The 16,318-nt window shown below is 51.0% G+C and overlaps 1 protein-coding gene across 6 annotated transcripts in view; it reads right to left on the bottom strand.

The window, feature by feature from the left end:
- pogzb (pogo transposable element derived with ZNF domain b) overlaps positions 1-16,318 on the bottom strand; it is a 63,967-nt gene that overhangs the window by 7,740 nt on the left and 39,909 nt on the right. For 4 of the 6 annotated variants that reach the window (XM_060820712.1, XM_060820711.1, XM_060820708.1 and 1 more), the window contains exons 8-17: positions 16,096-16,293; positions 13,555-13,655; positions 9,309-9,658; positions 7,270-7,427; positions 5,751-5,851; positions 5,117-5,263; positions 4,382-4,516; positions 3,307-3,533; positions 2,224-2,373; positions 998-1,054 (exon numbers count right to left, since the gene is read on the bottom strand). In XM_060820712.1, the coding sequence (XP_060676695.1) occupies positions 998-1,054; positions 2,224-2,373; positions 3,307-3,533; positions 4,382-4,516; positions 5,117-5,263; positions 5,751-5,851; positions 7,270-7,427; positions 9,309-9,658; positions 13,555-13,655; positions 16,096-16,293 (1,624 nt within the window). The remainder of the gene's footprint in view (positions 1-997; positions 1,055-2,223; positions 2,374-3,306; positions 3,534-4,381; positions 4,517-5,116; positions 5,264-5,750; positions 5,852-7,269; positions 7,428-9,308; positions 9,659-13,554; positions 13,656-16,095; positions 16,294-16,318) is intronic. The other 2 variants (XM_060820713.1, XM_060820710.1) reach the window with 1 other exon arrangement.

Raw genomic sequence — 16,318 nt, forward strand, 5'->3', positions numbered from 1 at the left:
GTTTGACAAAGTGAGCAGGCTGTAAGAGCGTGCGCTTGCACCTTTCCCTTGGAGACCACAGCCTAACAGCGCAGAACCAAGAGCAGCAGCCAGCGGTACACTGCTCACCATCAGGATAGCAGGATGACCCCCCCACAGCAGCAGAGAATAAGCAACCTCCTCTCCCCTCTAGTGCTCACTGCAACTTCACCCCTGTTACTGCTGGCACATCTGGGAGAGCAAGAGATGGGTCAGAACCGGGACTGGCGCTTGGCGGAGTTGGTCAGCCTTTTTCTGACAAGGGCACTGCCTCTGGCTTTATGGTTCAGAGTTCAAGTCCTGACCCGCTTCATAAAACAGCTGCACTGGTTTCATTAAAATCATCGGCACACTTAACGCATGGCCTGATTCCCTGATGACAGGTTTTGTTATATTGGAGCACACACACATCGCAAGACATAGCAGCAGGGTGCTAGGAGGTGTGTGTGTGTGTGTGTGTGTGTGTGTGTGTGCGCGCGCGTGTTGGGGGGGGGGGTGAAGAAGGGGAGTGTGTGTGTGGGGGGGGTGAAGAAGGGGAGTGTGTGTGTGTGTGTTGGGGGGTGAAGAAGGGGAGTGTGTGTGTGGGGGGGTGAAGAAGGGGAGTGTGTGTGTGGGGGGGGGGGGGTGAAGAAGGGGAGTGCGTGTGTGTGTGTTGGGGGGGTTAAGAAGGGGAGTGTGTGCGTGTGCTTGTGCGTGGCTGTGTCTGTGGCGGGAGGGGAGTGTTTTGGCAGCCCGGACCTCTCTGCCCAACTGTGAGACCTGCCGAGACACTGGAGAGCTCAAGCCCAGACAGAGCAGGTGTCCCCCCCCCTCCTCCCTTATGCACCGCGTCCATCCTGCACTTTCACACCTATCACTTCCTCAGGCACTGTCTAGGGCCCAAGGTAGTCCTCCAGTAAGTTTGGTTTTAATCGTCTGGGAAGGGGACAAAAATAAAAGTGGGCTGTGACTCTTGAGAAGCCGAAGGTGGAACAATTACCTTTTCTTCACTTTTCCAAACATCAAGTATTTTGGTTTCCCGCGTTGAGTGTGGTAACTGCAGAATAAAGAAGAGCTGGACTAATGAACATTACCCAGGCAGATTAAAAACACACCGCCACTGATGGAAATACTGGGAAGGTATTTCACTCACACACACACACACACACACACACTGACCTGGCACTCCCAACATATCAGTGTTTTAGCTTCACACCTTGCAGATTATACAAAATCTGGGAAGGTTGCAGTCAAAATACTTCAACAAAACGGTTAAATCATGGACTTGAGATGTTGCGCTGCTCACAGAAACAGTGCGCTTAACTGGGCCCGTGCAAACACAACGCCAATTTCTAGTGCGCAGACTTAAGCAACCTTTCGCATAAGTTTTACTATGAACGGTGGGGAATTAAGCTAGAGGAGGGTGCATCAGAAAACCGACCAGATTCAGCCTGTAGTCAAGGAATGAAAATCGTGCTGAGAAGAGCCAAGGGGATAAAACAGTGGAAGGTCAACAACTCCAAACGACTGGAGAAGCTGGGAAGGTAGCTACAACTGACGGGACAGCAGGTTTACACAGCGTCCGCTGTGAACATCAACGCAGTGGGTTCCTGCAGCAAATTAGTGAGGAGTGCTGTGGCATCAGTCAGGTGCAAACAGCTAATGATGCATACATGGATGGGAGCAGGCAGCTCAGCCCCTCTGCGCCAGACCCCACCTCCGACCTTCTTCTTCACCCCCCCCACCCCCCGGGTGCGTTTCCCCCACCTCGATGCCCCTTTCTGTCAGTCCAAAAATCTCACTTGGTCCTTGGAATGTTTTCAGTGACAGGGACAGCGAATTCCACAGATCCTGCAAAAGAAATTGCTCCCCAATCTCCGCGCTAAACCCCTCATCATAAAGCTGTGCCCCCTTGCCCTGGTTCTACATTGTCCCAGGAGGTGGGGGAAGAAGAGGGGCGCCCTCTCAGCATCTGCCTCTTCAGGACCTTCTCTGGTCCAGCGTTCTAATGTTTTTCTAAACGTTCACGGTTCAAGCTGACCCCCACCTTCCTGGGAACAGCTCTGCATCATTGGTGCACTCGCACGTCCAGGTCACAGAGGAGACTGCGTGTGTATGCGTGTGCGGGCGTGCGTGGAGAGGGTGAGTAGGTGGGTGGAAGGTTGAGGGAAGGGGGGGGGGGGGGGTGGAGGTAGAAGAGGCGGGGAGGTGGTGGGGGTCTCCTACCTGATCATGTGATCAGCATAAGCCCGGCTGCAGCTTGTGCTGTACCGACAGCGGGAGCAGTGCACGTAAGTGGGGAAGTGGTTGCTGACGTTGCTGACGTTAGTGATGTCTATGTTGCACTCCAGACAGACCTGGTTACCATACAGCTTCCTGTCAGGGTTGAAGAGAAGACAGCAGAGTTTCAGCCCCCCCGCAGGATAAAATAAAAACGCCAAGGATTTCAAAAAGCAACAGGGGTGAATACAACTCGGCCGGGTGGGGGTGGTGGGAAGAGCAATCCTCTAATGCCTCTCACAGCATTGGGGCGTCGCAAAAATGATTCACAGCCCGTGGAGTACGTTTTCATAAGCCCTATTCCCCCTCTCCCACCCCAAACATTCGATCACCGTTGTCACACGGGGAAATGCCACCTTTCTGCAGACCAAGAGGCCAAAACAGCAATGCGATAACGTCTGTGGTTTTAACTCCACCTCTCCCCCGCCCCTACCTCACACCCTCCCCGTGCTCCTCAGGGGTGATGCTGATCAGTGGCTGATGGGAAGACCTCAGCTGCCCGCGCACCACGTGAGGCTGTATTTCCAAGGCACAGCTGTGGGACCTCAGACGTCCACCCGAGAGGCCCTTGCGTTGGTGGTCGGGATTTCGGAGCGGTCTCCGTTTAAATTTGCCGCCTGGGTTGCTGGCCCTCCGACAGCGCGGCGTCCCACCAACCCTGCCACTGTGGGGTTGGGCCAGGGAGCACGTGCCTTCGAGTGGGGTCTCAAACTTCCAGCCTTGAGGGACGAGAGATAGAGATCACCACCACGTGCGACTTTGAGCCAAACTCCTGGAAGCTCACTTCATGCCTTGTCCCTTTCTAGTGATGGCGGCTGGGAGGGAAAGGGATGCATTCTGCAGGAGGCCCACGTGCCACCTTAATGCAGCAGATGATCCCCCTTGAAAAGAGCGAGGGCTGTACATCGGAACGCAGCCACGACTCAGTGCCGAGAGCCAACTCCCTCCGCATACAAAACCCCACGCACCTCATGGCTAGCACACGTCCAGCGCAACAGGACTGGTGCGTGTATCTGTACGCTCACCCACCTGACGTCCTGCATGTCAATGAGCAACGGGCTTATCCTCTCCACTGCCTTCCTCTTCTCTGCCTTGGGCACGGCCTTGGCGACCGCAGGGATGGTGTGAACAGTTGAGCAAGCTGGGGGCTCCTGTGGCTTTGGGGGCATCACCGGGGGGTAGACCTTTCTGGTGGGGACCTCCTGCACGGGCCCACCAGCGGCCCGGGCCTGTCCCATCGAGGTCCTTATCGTAACCTGAGATTCCAAACAAAAAAAGGTCAGAAGGTGACCCGATCCATTCCTCGGCTGCCTGTGCACACGCAGATGTGTCCCGCGCCCCCAAGCTGGGGAACGGAAGAGCCGGAAAGGAAAGCTCGTCAGGGCTGGGGGGGGGGGGGGGGGGGGGGGGTGTGGCAACAGCAGGGTGGGGCAAGTGGGCACTAATGGCACAGCTTTTGGGGGAAGAATCAACACATGCACAGTAAGCCTGCCTCTCTGCTCTCAGCACCACACACAGGCACAGTGGCTCAGTTCCTGGGCTGTACATCGCCCATATTTCTTTCCCAGGATGAAGTTTTGGGGGTGGGGGGGTGGAGAAGGTGTATATATGTGGCGGTCAAAAGGGAGCAACAGACAGAGTCTGAGAGAGTGGAGAGAGAGAGAGAGAGCGAGAGAGAGAGAGAGAGAGAGAGAGAGAGAGCGAGAGAGAGAGAAGGTGCGAGAGAAAGAGAGCACAAGTCTGAGACGCTGCATGCATGCGAACGAGAGATGGGAAGAGAGAGGTAAACAAAGAACACCGAGCAGAGAGACTCCCAAGTAAAATGAGGCAAGCTCATGCCAGTGCTGCTGACACAGCCACACTGACTATCCCACCCAGCCTACTGGGAGGGGTGATTCACAACTACCCCGGGCCTAAATGGATCCTGGCAGATAATCTGAATGCTGTTTGTGTCAGCACTCGCAACAACCTGTGAGAGAGAGAGCGAGAGAGCGCGCGAGAGAGAGCGCGAGAGAGAGCGCGAGAGAGAGAGCGAGAGAGAGAGCGAGAGAGAGCGAGCGAGAGAGTTGTGTGTAGGAAGGAAGATCACAACTGTGGCCTCAACCTTGGTACCAGGCTGCAATCCTTCCAGCTGCTTCGGTTTCTTAAATGTCTTGTGGTGTTCAACCTTGTGTTCCATTTTCTCCTTGGCACTGATGAACTGGAGTCTGCACTTATTACAGGGGTAGACACTCTTCTTCTGAAACAAAGACAAGACGATGAAGCAAATGCTGGAAAGATTATGTCTGACCAGTAATACAGCAACAGGAGGCAGGAAATGATCACCCGATCATCTACCCTGGGGAGCAGACACATGGGCTCACCCACCACCTCGAGGGACCTCGAGGGACAGGTGATAAATGTCAAACTGGCCAGTGTTAAAAATCACCCAATAGGTTATAGTCCAACTGGCTAGCTTCACCGTTACCTGATGAAGGAGCAGCGCTCTGAAAGCTGGACCTTCCAAATAAACCTGTTGGACTATAACCTGGCATTGTAGGATTTTTAAACTTTGTTCACCCCCACATCTCCAAATCAAAACTAGCCAGTGACACCCACATCTCAGAAACAGACAAGACAAAAATCAGGTGAAAACCTGCCCCTCTCGGGCCGTTCTGGACACTGGGGTAAGCCGGACTCAACATCCTCACCCCCTTTGGCTCAGGAAGACACCTCTGCAGGAACACTGTTCTGAGAGCACAGCTGCCACAGTCTGGTTGGCCAGAAAGCAGCAGGTGGCATGTAAGGACCGAGCCAGGATGCTCTCTGACGGGGCACCCACTTGCTAACAGACACTCACCTGGTGCTTCATGTAGTGTTGCTGGTAGGCACTGCTGTTCTTCAGCACTTTGAAACAGTACGGGCAGAGCAGGTTTTTAGTGTCCTCGTGTATCATTCGGAAATGGTTATCCACCTCCAAGTACACCGACGAGCGGTACTCACACACCTGCCAGGGACATAACCAAACCCGTCTCAGTACCTGACCTGTCCCTGGGAACCGATCCACAACACAACCCCCCCCTTCACTCTCCTTATCCACTGAAAACTTCCGACACTCCTCCTTGTGGTCACAACCCTGTTGGCATCCAGCAGCCATTGGCACCCCCCCGGGAATAAAGGTCCTTCCTCATACATGCCCCAGCCTATTCAGCCTCTCCCTGTTGCTCAAACGCTCCAACCCTGGCAACCTCCTTGTCAATTCCTTCTGTGTTACTGGGTCAAAATTCCACAAGCCCTTCAAACGACATTATGGGTATGCTGGCACCACACACAGGCTTCAGTAGTTGAAGTAGGGCAGCTCACCAGCACCTTCTCAAAGGGAAGTTAGGAAAGGGCAATAAATGCCAACCAGCGACACCCACACTCTACAAAGACATTTTTTATTTAAAACAAAACGCACTGGATTAGTGCCCATCACAGGAATGGAACTTTACCTGGCAGACGTAGGGCATTTCTCCTGGTTTGTGGGTGTCCTTCATGTGCTGCAGGAAAAGCTGTTCTGTTTCGAAGGCTAGCTCGCAGATCTTACATTTGGCTGTAATTTAGGAGAAACAGACGACCGGTTTGAGAAAGGTGGTCGCAACACCCCGACCCTCTCAGGATTAAACGCTGCCAGCATGTTCCAAACCTGCGACCTTTACTCCCAAGGAGGGACTACTGAGGGAAATAAAAAGCCAACTGAGGTAATGGGATAGGAGTAGGAGAATGGGACCGGCTGGGCTGCTCTACCCTTGGACTGGACGGGCTGCATGGCCGTGAATATCCTTCGCCAACACCTCAGTTTGAGTGGCACCTCACCCACCGCCTTCAACATTCACACCCACAAACACGAAGTGTCAGCATTGTGTGTCATCCAGAGGAGACGCACCAAGGTTCCCTCCACCAATCCTGCAACCTCGAAACGCCAGAAGGATCAGCGCAGCAGATGCTGGGCAACACCGCCCTCCAGTACTTCCTGCTCAAGCTCTCTCACACACACTATCCCTATTTATTGCCCCTCCCTCACTGCCACTGGGTCGAAATCCTGGAACTCCCTCCTATTTGATTGCAGGTTCCACACCTAGCAATCTGGTTTTTAATGGCTGCCGTGGTGTGGAGGTGCTGGTGTGGGCCTGGGGTGGGCAAGGTCAAAAGTCACACGGCACCTGGTATGGTTCGACAAGTTTATTTGAAATCACAAGCTTATGGAGCACTGCTCCTTTGTCAGGGTGAAGTCTTCCCGACGAAACAGTGCTCCAACAGCTTGTGATTTCAAATAAATCTGTTGGACTACACCTATATTAGCTGTGGGATTCGAATTTGCCAGGACCACAGGGGACACATATTCCCACACTCCCAAGTCTTTTTCCTGTGCAGCTCTTGAAAACGTTTACTTCCAGCTGAGGGGGCCACTTGGGAAACTCAAATTAACCCTGAAAACCATCCCCCTGAGAGAGTGCGGCAATCCTTCATCGCTGACCGTCTGGCATTGTGGCCATCCCTCAACGCTGATCTTTCTGATACTGCCCCGTTCCCTCAGCGCTAGCTCCAACAACGCAGCGCTCCCCCAGCACTGGCCCTCTGCCAAAGTGAAACGGAAACAAAACGTGCCGGGTCAGGCAGCATCCACAGAGAGAAAGCAAACTAAGGTGGAGTCTAGATGGCTCTAATGAAGAGTCTTCTAGACTTGAAACATTAGCTTGCTCCATTCCCCATGGATGCTGCCTGACCTGCTGTCATCTCCAGCACGTTTTGTTTTTAGTACAGATTCCAGCATCTGCAGTAATTTGCTCCTGCAAAACAGAATCATCTGGAGCATGGACTTACAGCTATAACCTTTTGTCTTTGGGGGTGGCACAACCGAGGGACTGATCCCCTGCTCCTCTCTGTCCCTATCCAACAGAGGCACTCCGACACTGCAACACTGGAGGTAGAAGAGGTGAAAAAGGGGGGTTGCGATGAGGCAGCACTTACTGGTGGTCTCGTAGGGGCTGTGCACATTCTCGATATGACACTGAAGCTGGAATGGAGTGGCGTACTGGCGGAAGCAATGCTGGCAGGTCGTGTGGTTCTCAATGGTGTCTTCATTCTGCTGCTCTAGTTCCAGATGGTGCTTCATGTGGTTCATGAACCTGCAACCGTTTAAAGGTGACTGCTTAGTTGCGTTGATTTGGGTTGAATGTCATCATTACAACCACACAGCAAAAAGAACGGACGGTGGGGGCAGAACCTGCACTCCCCCCAGGCTCAGCAGCTCATCTACCTACTACATCTGGAACTCACGGTAGAGAGCGAGTGAAACCCTACACAAGGACAGGAGGGGGAAACCAGAAAGGAAAATAGGGGACATGAGATAGCTTTGTCAAACAGTGTTAAGGAGAATCCGAAGTAATTCGTCAGATACATTAAGGACAAAAGGGTAATTCAGGAGAGAATAAGGCCCCTTAAAGATCAGTAAGGCCACCTATGTGTGGAACTGCAGAAGATGGGGGAGATACTAAACGAGCATTCTGCATGTGCCAGAAGACTGGAGGTTGGCTCACTGTTTAAGAAGGGTGGTACGGACAAGCCAGGGAACTACGAACGAGTGAGCCTGACGTCGGTGGTGAGCAAGTTGTTGGAGGGAATCCTGAGGGACAAGATTTCCACGTATTTGGAAAGGCAAGGACTGATTAGGGATATGCAGCATGACTTGGCATATGGGAAATAGCGTCTCACTAATGTGATTGAGTTTTTTGAAGTAGTAACAAAAGATAAGGGCAGAGGATGGATTTGATCTATATGGACTTCAATAAAGCGTTCGACAAGGTTCCCCATGCGAGACTGGTTAGCAAGGTTAGGTCTCATGGAATAAGGGAGAACTAGCCATTTGGATACAGAACTGGCTTGAAGGCAGAAGACAGAGGGTGGTGGTGGAGGGTTGTTTTTCAGACTGGAGGCCTGTGACCAGTGGAGTGCCACAAGGATCGGTGCTGGGTCCACTGCATTTCATCATTTATATAAATGATTTGGATGTGAATGTAGGAAGCATGGTTAGTAAGTTTGCAGATGACACCAAACTTGGTGGTGTAGTGGACAGCAAAGAAGGTTAACTCAGAATACAATGGGATCTTGATCAGATGGGCCAGTGGAGTTGCAGATGGAGTTTAATTTAGATAAATTTGGAAAGGCAAATCAGGGCAGGACTTATACACTTAATGGTAAGGTCCAAGGGAGTGGTGCTGAACAAAGAGACATTGGAGTGCAGGTTCATGGCTCCTTGAAAGTAGAGTCACAGATAAATACAATAGTGACAGCAGCATTTGGCATACTTTCCTGTATTGGTCAGAGTATGGAGTACAGGAGTTGGGAGGTCATGTTGTGGATGTACAGGACATTGGTTAGGCCATCTTTGGAATATTACAATTCTGGTCTCTTTCCTATCGGAAAGATGTTGTGAAACTTGAAAGGGTTCAGAAAAGATTTACAAGGATGTTGCCAGGGTTGGAGGATTTGAGCTACAGGGAGAGGCTGAACAGGCCGGGGTTGTTTTCCCTGGAGCGTCGGAGGCTGAGGGGTGACCTTATAGAGGTTTATAACATCATGAGGGGGCATGGGTAGGGTAAATAGACAAGGTCTTTTCCCCCTGGGGTGGGGGGGTGGGGGGGAAGAGTCCAGAACTAGAGGGGCATAGGCTTAGGGTGAGAGGGGAAAGATTTAAAAGGAACCCGAGGGGCAACTTTTGCACACAGAGAATGGTGCATGTGTGGAATGAGCTGCCAGAGGAAGTGGAGGAGGCTGGTTCAATTAGAACATTTAAAAGGCATCTGGACGGATGCATGAATAGGAAGGGTCTAGAAGGACAAATGGGATTAGATTAATTTGGGATATCTGGTCAGCATGGATGAGTTGGACCTAAGGGTCTGCTATCGTGCTGCATATCTCTATGCTTTATTAATGCCATTTCAACATTAATGTGTGGGCTATCAGTGTCAGTCAAGACGTCACAGATGTAAAGTGGAGGTAGTGGTTACCTGATGTTGTTCTTCAGTCGCTTCAGACAGCTGAAGCACCTGAAGGTGGTGTTGGTCTTCATTTCCTGCAGCATCTGGTAGGTGCTGCCCTCATCCCGCCCGTAGTAGAAATCGTCCACCAGCATGATCAGCTTGCCCTGCGAAGGTTCAGCCAGCTTGGCCGATGGCTGCTGCTGCTGTTGCGGCGGCGGCTGCTGCTGCTGCTGTTGTGGTACTGAGGGTGGGGTAGGGGCTGGGGGTGGTGGTGGTGGAGGTGGAGGGGGAGGGGGCGGTGCAGGAGGGGCTGGGTGGGGTTGCTGCTGAGGCACCTTGCTAGGTGTTGCAGGATTCAAAAGCTGGGGGCAGCAGTACTGCAGGAAGGAAAACAAAACAATAGACATTAGACAATAGGTGCAGGAGTAGGCCATTCAGCCCTTCGAGCCTGCACCACCATTCAATATGATCACGGCTGATCATCCTTAATCAGTATCCGCTCCCTGCCGTATCCCCATAACCCTTGATCCCACTACCCTTGAGCGCTCTATCCAACTCTTAAATGAATCCAGAGACCGGGCCTCCACTGCCCTCTGGGGCAGAGCATTCCACACAGCCACCACTCTCTGGGTGAAGACGTTTCTCCTCATCTCTGTCCTAAATGGTCTACCCTGTATGTTTAAGCTGTGTCCTCTGGTTCGGCACTCGCCCATCAGTGGAAACATGTTTCCTGCCTCCAGAGTGTCCAAACCTTTCATAATCTTATACGTCTCAATCAGATCCCCTCTCAGTCTTCTAAACTCAAGGGTATACAAGCCCAGTCACTCCAGTCTTTCAGTGTAAGGTAATTCCTCCATTCCAGGAATTGACCTAGTGAACCTACGCTGCACTCCCTCAATAGTCAGAATGTCTTTCCTCATATTTGGAGACCAAAACTGCACACAGTACTCCAGGTGTGGTCTCACCAGGGCCCTGTACAGCTGCAGAAGAACCTCTTTGCTTCTATACTCAATCCCTCTTGTTATGAAGGCCAGCATGCTATTAGCCTTCTTCACTACCTGCTGTACCTGCATGCTTGCCTTCATTGACTGGTGTACAAGAACACCCAGATCTCTCTGCACTGCCCCTTTACCTAACTTGACTCCATTTAGGTAGTAATCTGCCTTCCTGTTCTTGCCACCAAAGTGGATAACCATACATTTCTCCACATTAAACTACATCTGCCATGCATCTGCCCACTCAGCTAGCCTGTCCAGGTCACCCTGTAATCTCCTAACATCCTCATCACATTTCACCCTGCCACCCAGCTTAGTATCATCAGCAAATTTGCTAATGTTATTACTAATACCATCTTCTATATGATTAATATATATTGTAAAAAGCTGCGGTCCCAGCACTGATCCCTGCGGTACCCCACTGGTCACTGCCTGCCATTCCAAAATGGAGCCGTTTATCACTACTGTTTCCTGTCAGCCAACCAACTTTTAATCCAAGTCAGTATTTTGCCCCCAATACCATGCGCCCTAATTTTGCCCACTAACCTCCTATGTGGGACTTTATCAAAAACTTTCTAAAAGTCCAGGTACACTACATCCACTGGATCTTCCTCATCCATCTTTGGAGTTACACCCTCAAAAAAATTCCAGAAGATTAGTCAAGCATGATTTCCCCTTCATAAATCCATGCTGACTCTGACCTATCCTGTTACAGCTATCCAGACGTGTCGTAATTTCATCCTTTATAATAGACTCCAGCATCTTTCCCACCACTGAGGTCAGACTAACTGGTCTATAATTCCCTGCTTTCTCTCTCCTTCCTTTCTTAAAAAGTGGGACAACATTAGCCACCCTCCAATCCACAGGAACTGATCCTGAATCCATCGAACTCTGGAGAATGATCACCAATGCATCCACGATTTCTCGAGCCACCTCCTTCAGTACCCTGGGATGTAGACCATCAGGGCCCAGGGACTTATCAACCTTCAGACCTAACAGTCTCTCCAACACCAATTCCTGGCAAATGTAAATTCCCTTCAGTTCAGGTCCTTCAGCCACTGTTACCTCAGGGAGATTGCTTGTGTCTTCCCCAGTGAACACAGATCTGAAGTACCAATTCAATTCTTCTGCCATTTCTTTGTTCCCTGTAATATATTCCCCTGTTTCTGCCTTCAAGGGCCCAATTTTAGTCTTAACCATTTTTTTCCTTTCACATACCTAAAAAAGCTTTCCTCCTTTATATTTTTGGCCAGTTTACCTTCGTACCTCATTTTTTCTCTGCATTTTTCCTTCTTAGTAATCCTCTGTTGTTCTTTAAAAGCTTTCCAGTCCTCCGTTTCCCCACTTATCTTTGCTATGTTATACTTTTTCTCTTTAAACTTTACATGTTTCTTAACTTCCCTCGTCAGCCACGGCCGCCCCTGCCTCCTCATAGGATCTTTCTTCCTTTTTGGAATGAACTGATCCTGCATCTTCTGCATTACACACAGAAATATCTGCCATTGTTCCTCCACTGTCATCCCTGCTAAGGTATTGCACCATTGAACTTTGGCCAGCTCCTCCCTCATAGCTCCATAGTTCCCTTTATTCAACTGAAATATTGTCACTTCCAATTGTACCCTCTCCCTCTCAAATTGCAGATTGAAGCTTATTGTATCATGGTCACTACTTCCCAATGGCTCCTTCACTTCGAGGTCCCTGATCAATTCTGGTTTGTTGCACAATACCAGATCCAGAATTGCCTTCTCCCTGGTCGGCTCCAGCACCAGCTGTTCTAAGAATCCATCTCGGAGGCACTCCACAAAGTCTCTTTCTTGAGGTTCAATACTATCCTGATTCTCCCAGTCTAGCTGCATGTTGAAATCCCCCATAACAACTGTAGTAACATCTTTGCGACAGGCCAATTTCAGCTCCTGATTCAACTTACATCCGACATCCAGACTACTGTTTGGGGGCCTGTAGGTAACTCCCAAGAGAGTCTTTTTACCCTTTGAATTTCTCAGCTCTATCCACACTGACTCTAGGTCCCCCCATGCAAGGGACTGAATATCATCCCTTACCAACATGGCCACCCCACCTCCTCTGCCCGTCAGTCTGTCCTTATGATAGCACGTGTAGCCTTGAATATTCATTTCCCAGGCCCTGTCCACTTGAAGCCAAAGAAACAGCCAGTCAATCAGTGACTTTGACGTTCCTCTCTCCACTCCCTCCTTCACACGGGCTACTCCCAACAACTTTTAAACAAACCAACGTCAGCCCCTCCTTTAACTGCGGGTCTTTTACTAGGAATAAGGATAGGGGCGGCATGGCGGCTCAGTGGTTAGCCTCACAGCTCCAGCTACCCGGTTCAATTCCAGCCTCCGACCACATTCCCCCCGTGTCTGTGGGTTTCCTCCGAGTGCTCCGGTTTCCTCCCACAGTCCAAAGAATGTGCAGGTTAGGGTGAATTGGCCGTACTAAGTTGCCCGTAGTGTTAGGTGCATTAGTCAGAGGGAAATGGGACTGGGTGGGTTACTCTTCGGAGGCTCGGTGTGGACTGGTTGGGCCAAAGGGCCTGCTTCCACACTGTAGGGAATCTAATCTAATCTCAGTGGGTCTGCTGATAAAACCCATGGGAGGGAGGGGAAGCAAAAACTCTGGACAGCGCCGTCTACAATATAGGTCTCTGGATTGACAGTTGGTAAGTCTCATACAGAGACCATACAAAGTTCGAACATGATTATACAAGGTTAACCCAGGAAGTACGCCCTGATGACTGGGGAGTTCAGAACCAGGGATCAGACTCAGGACATGGAGTCAGCCATTTAGGACTGAGATGAAGAGAAATGTCTTCACCCAGGGAGTGCTGAGTCTGCAGAATTCTCTGCCGCAGAATGTAGTTGATGTCGAAACATTGAATGTTTTCAAGCAGGAGTTGGATATAGTTCTTAGCACTAAAGAGATCAAAAGGATAGGGAAAGAAAGTGGGGAAAGGGTGATGGGACATGATCATATTGAATGGCACAGCAGGCTTAAAGGGTCGAATGGCCTACTCCGGCTGCTAGGTTCTACGCTGCCATGTTCCCCTCTGAACCACACACCGGCCAAGACTGGGAAAAGTGTCAGCCGATCTGTCAGTATCGCTGGGTCAAACGCTGGCCCTCCCTCCCACACGGACTGCAGCAGTACCCCACCACCTTCTCGAGGGGCGAGCCAGAGACTGGCGACAAACCAGCCCGCTGTATTACCAGGAACACTGCCCTCTGACTCGCGGCGAGACAGAACGAGAAATGACTTACTGCCATGTGGACCTTCAAGGATTCCATGATGTTGAAATGAATGTTGCATTTCGGACAATCCATTGGGATGGGGACCCCATTATTCATATTGCTCTCAGGCACTGTCAAGGAATGTGGAGGTGGGTGAAATAGCAAGAAAAAGGTGAACAGTTAACGAACACAGCAACACGTCACAGACCACATTTATAAACACAGAAATCAGGAGCAGGGTGAGGCCTCTCAGCTCCTCGAGAAGGCCCCTCCATTTATAAGATCAAAGGTGAAATGACTTCACACTTTCCTGATAACCTTTCACCCTTTAGCACAGTTGGCTGGATCGCTGGGTTTACAAAGCAGCGTGGGTTTAATTCCCATCAGTGGTTTGAGGTTACCGTGAAGGGTTCTCCTCATCAACTTCTTCCCTCACCCTGAGGTCTGGTGATCCTCAGGGTAAATCACCACCAGTCGCTTCTCTCGAATGAGAGAGCAGCTGCTGTGGTCTGGCGACACAACAATAACTTATCAGGGCGGCACGGTGGCACAGTGGTTAGCACTGCTGCCTCACAGCGCCAGAGACCCGGGTTCAATTCCCGCCTCAGGCGACTGACTGTGTGGAGTTTGCACATTCTCCCCGTGTCAGCGTGGGTTTCCTCCGGGTGCTCCGGTTTCCTCCCACTGTCACAAAGATGTGCGGGTCAGGTGAATTGGCCATGCTAAATTGCCCATAGTGTTAGGTAAGGGGTAAATGTACGGGTATGGGTGGGTTGCGCTTCGGCGGGTCGGTGTGGACTTGTTGGGCCGAAGGGCCTGTTTCCACACTGTAAGTAATCTAATCTAATCAGGAACGTAACCTTCTGTGCTTTAACAATCTAGAAGAGTTACAATTGCATCATGTAGGAGAACAAGTCAGAAACGTTAACCCTGCTGGGCAGTTCTTATGTCAAATTTCTAGCAGACACACCATGCTTCTGAATCATGGTTCAAATTTATGTTTATTTGTAGGTGAAACTCCTGTCAATGCCCATTGCCTGGATTTGACGAACACAAATAAGACACAAGTGATACCTTTCTTCACAATTCGACAAGGCCAAGCAGCCGGAATGGGAACTGTTGTGGTTCTGTTCGCTGAGCTGGGAGTTTGTGTTGCAAACGTTTCGTCCCCTGTCTAGGTGACATCCTCAGTGCTTGGGAGCCTCCTGTGAAGCGCTTCTGTGATGTTTCCTCCGGCATTTATAGTGGTTTGAATCTGCCGCTTCCGGTTGTCAGTTGCTGTCTGCTGCAGTGGTCGGTATATTGGGTCCAGGTCGATGTGCTTATTGATTGAATCTGTGGATGAGTGCCATGCCTCTAAGAGTTCCCTGGCTGTTCTCCGTTTGGCCTGCCCTATAATAGTAGTGTTGTCCCAGTCGAATTCATGTTGCTTGTCATCTGCGTGTGTGGCTACTAAGGATAGCTGGTCGTGTCGTTTCGTGGCCAGTTGGTGTTCATGGATGCGGGGCGTTAGCTGTCTTCCTGTTTGTCCTATGTTGTGTTTTGTGCAGTCCTTGCATGGGATTTTGTACACTACATTGGTTTTGCAAAAGAAAGGGGACGAAACGTTTGCAACAAAAACTCCCAGCTCGGCGAACAGAACCACAACAACGAGCACCCGAGCTACAAATTAGATTAGATGAGATTAGATTACTTACAGTGTGGAAACAGGCCCTTCGGCCCAACAAGTCCACACCGACCCGCCGAAGCGCAACCCACCCATACCCGTACATTTACCCCTTACCTAACACTACGGGCAATTTTAGCATGGCCAATTCACCTGACCCGCACATCTTTGGGCCGTGGGAGGAAACCGGAGCACCCGGAGGAAACCCACGCAGACACGGAGAACGTGCAAACTCCACACAGTCAGTCGCCTGAGTCGGGAAATGAACCCGGGTCTCAGGCGCTGTGAGGCAGCAGTGCTAACCACTGTGCCACCGTGCCGCCCACAAATCTTCCCACAAATTTTGGAATGGGAACTTCCTGGTGAAATTCCCCAAGGCAAGACCTCGGTGCACTGCCCTTAGTGAGGCAACATTATTGAAAACAAATAAAATGTTGGAAATCACAGCAGGTCAGCAGGCATCTGTGGAGAGAGAGGAAGCTAATGAAGTGCCAGCTAGACTCGAAATGCTAGCTCGCTCTCTTGCCACAGATGTTGCCTGACCCAGTGATTTGCAGCCGTTTTGTTCTCGGTACAGATTCCAGCTTTTACAGTCGTTTGCTCCTACAGGCAAAATAATGGACATGTCAAGCCAACTTCATGGATCGCCTTTTCTAAAGGAGAAACCAGGGTTTTACACGACTCATGGGTTTAGCAGCCGATGTTAAGTGGGGGGGGGGGGGGGGGTGGCAGGATAGTGACTAAGCTTCAATTGTGCACTGGACAGAGACAATCAAGGCCTGCATGCAGGCTGGTGGGATCTGCTTGGCCCGTGCCCTCCAAATCTCCGCCTGTCACACCCCTCATACCTCGAGCAGCCTTGGAAACGGGCAGAAAGCTGAGACGGTGAGACGGGTCCTGCTTACGTTTGAAGGGAGTGGTGTGGTTGAGCGAGTTCTTGTGGATGAGCTGGGAGGCAGCTGCGGCCGTGGTAGTGATGGTGGTGATCTGCACCGGCGGGAGGATGCTGCTCTTCACCACCTCCTCAGGCTTCGGTCGGATCTCGGGACTCGTGGAGTCGGTTGCCTTCAGCCGGATGAGATTAGTGTTCTGGAGGAAGTTCACTGGGGGGAAAGAGTCAGGAGGAGG

The sequence above is a fragment of the Hemiscyllium ocellatum genome, chromosome 50, assembly GCF_020745735.1.
Source record: "Hemiscyllium ocellatum isolate sHemOce1 chromosome 50, sHemOce1.pat.X.cur, whole genome shotgun sequence".
NCBI lineage: Eukaryota > Metazoa > Chordata > Chondrichthyes > Orectolobiformes > Hemiscylliidae > Hemiscyllium > Hemiscyllium ocellatum.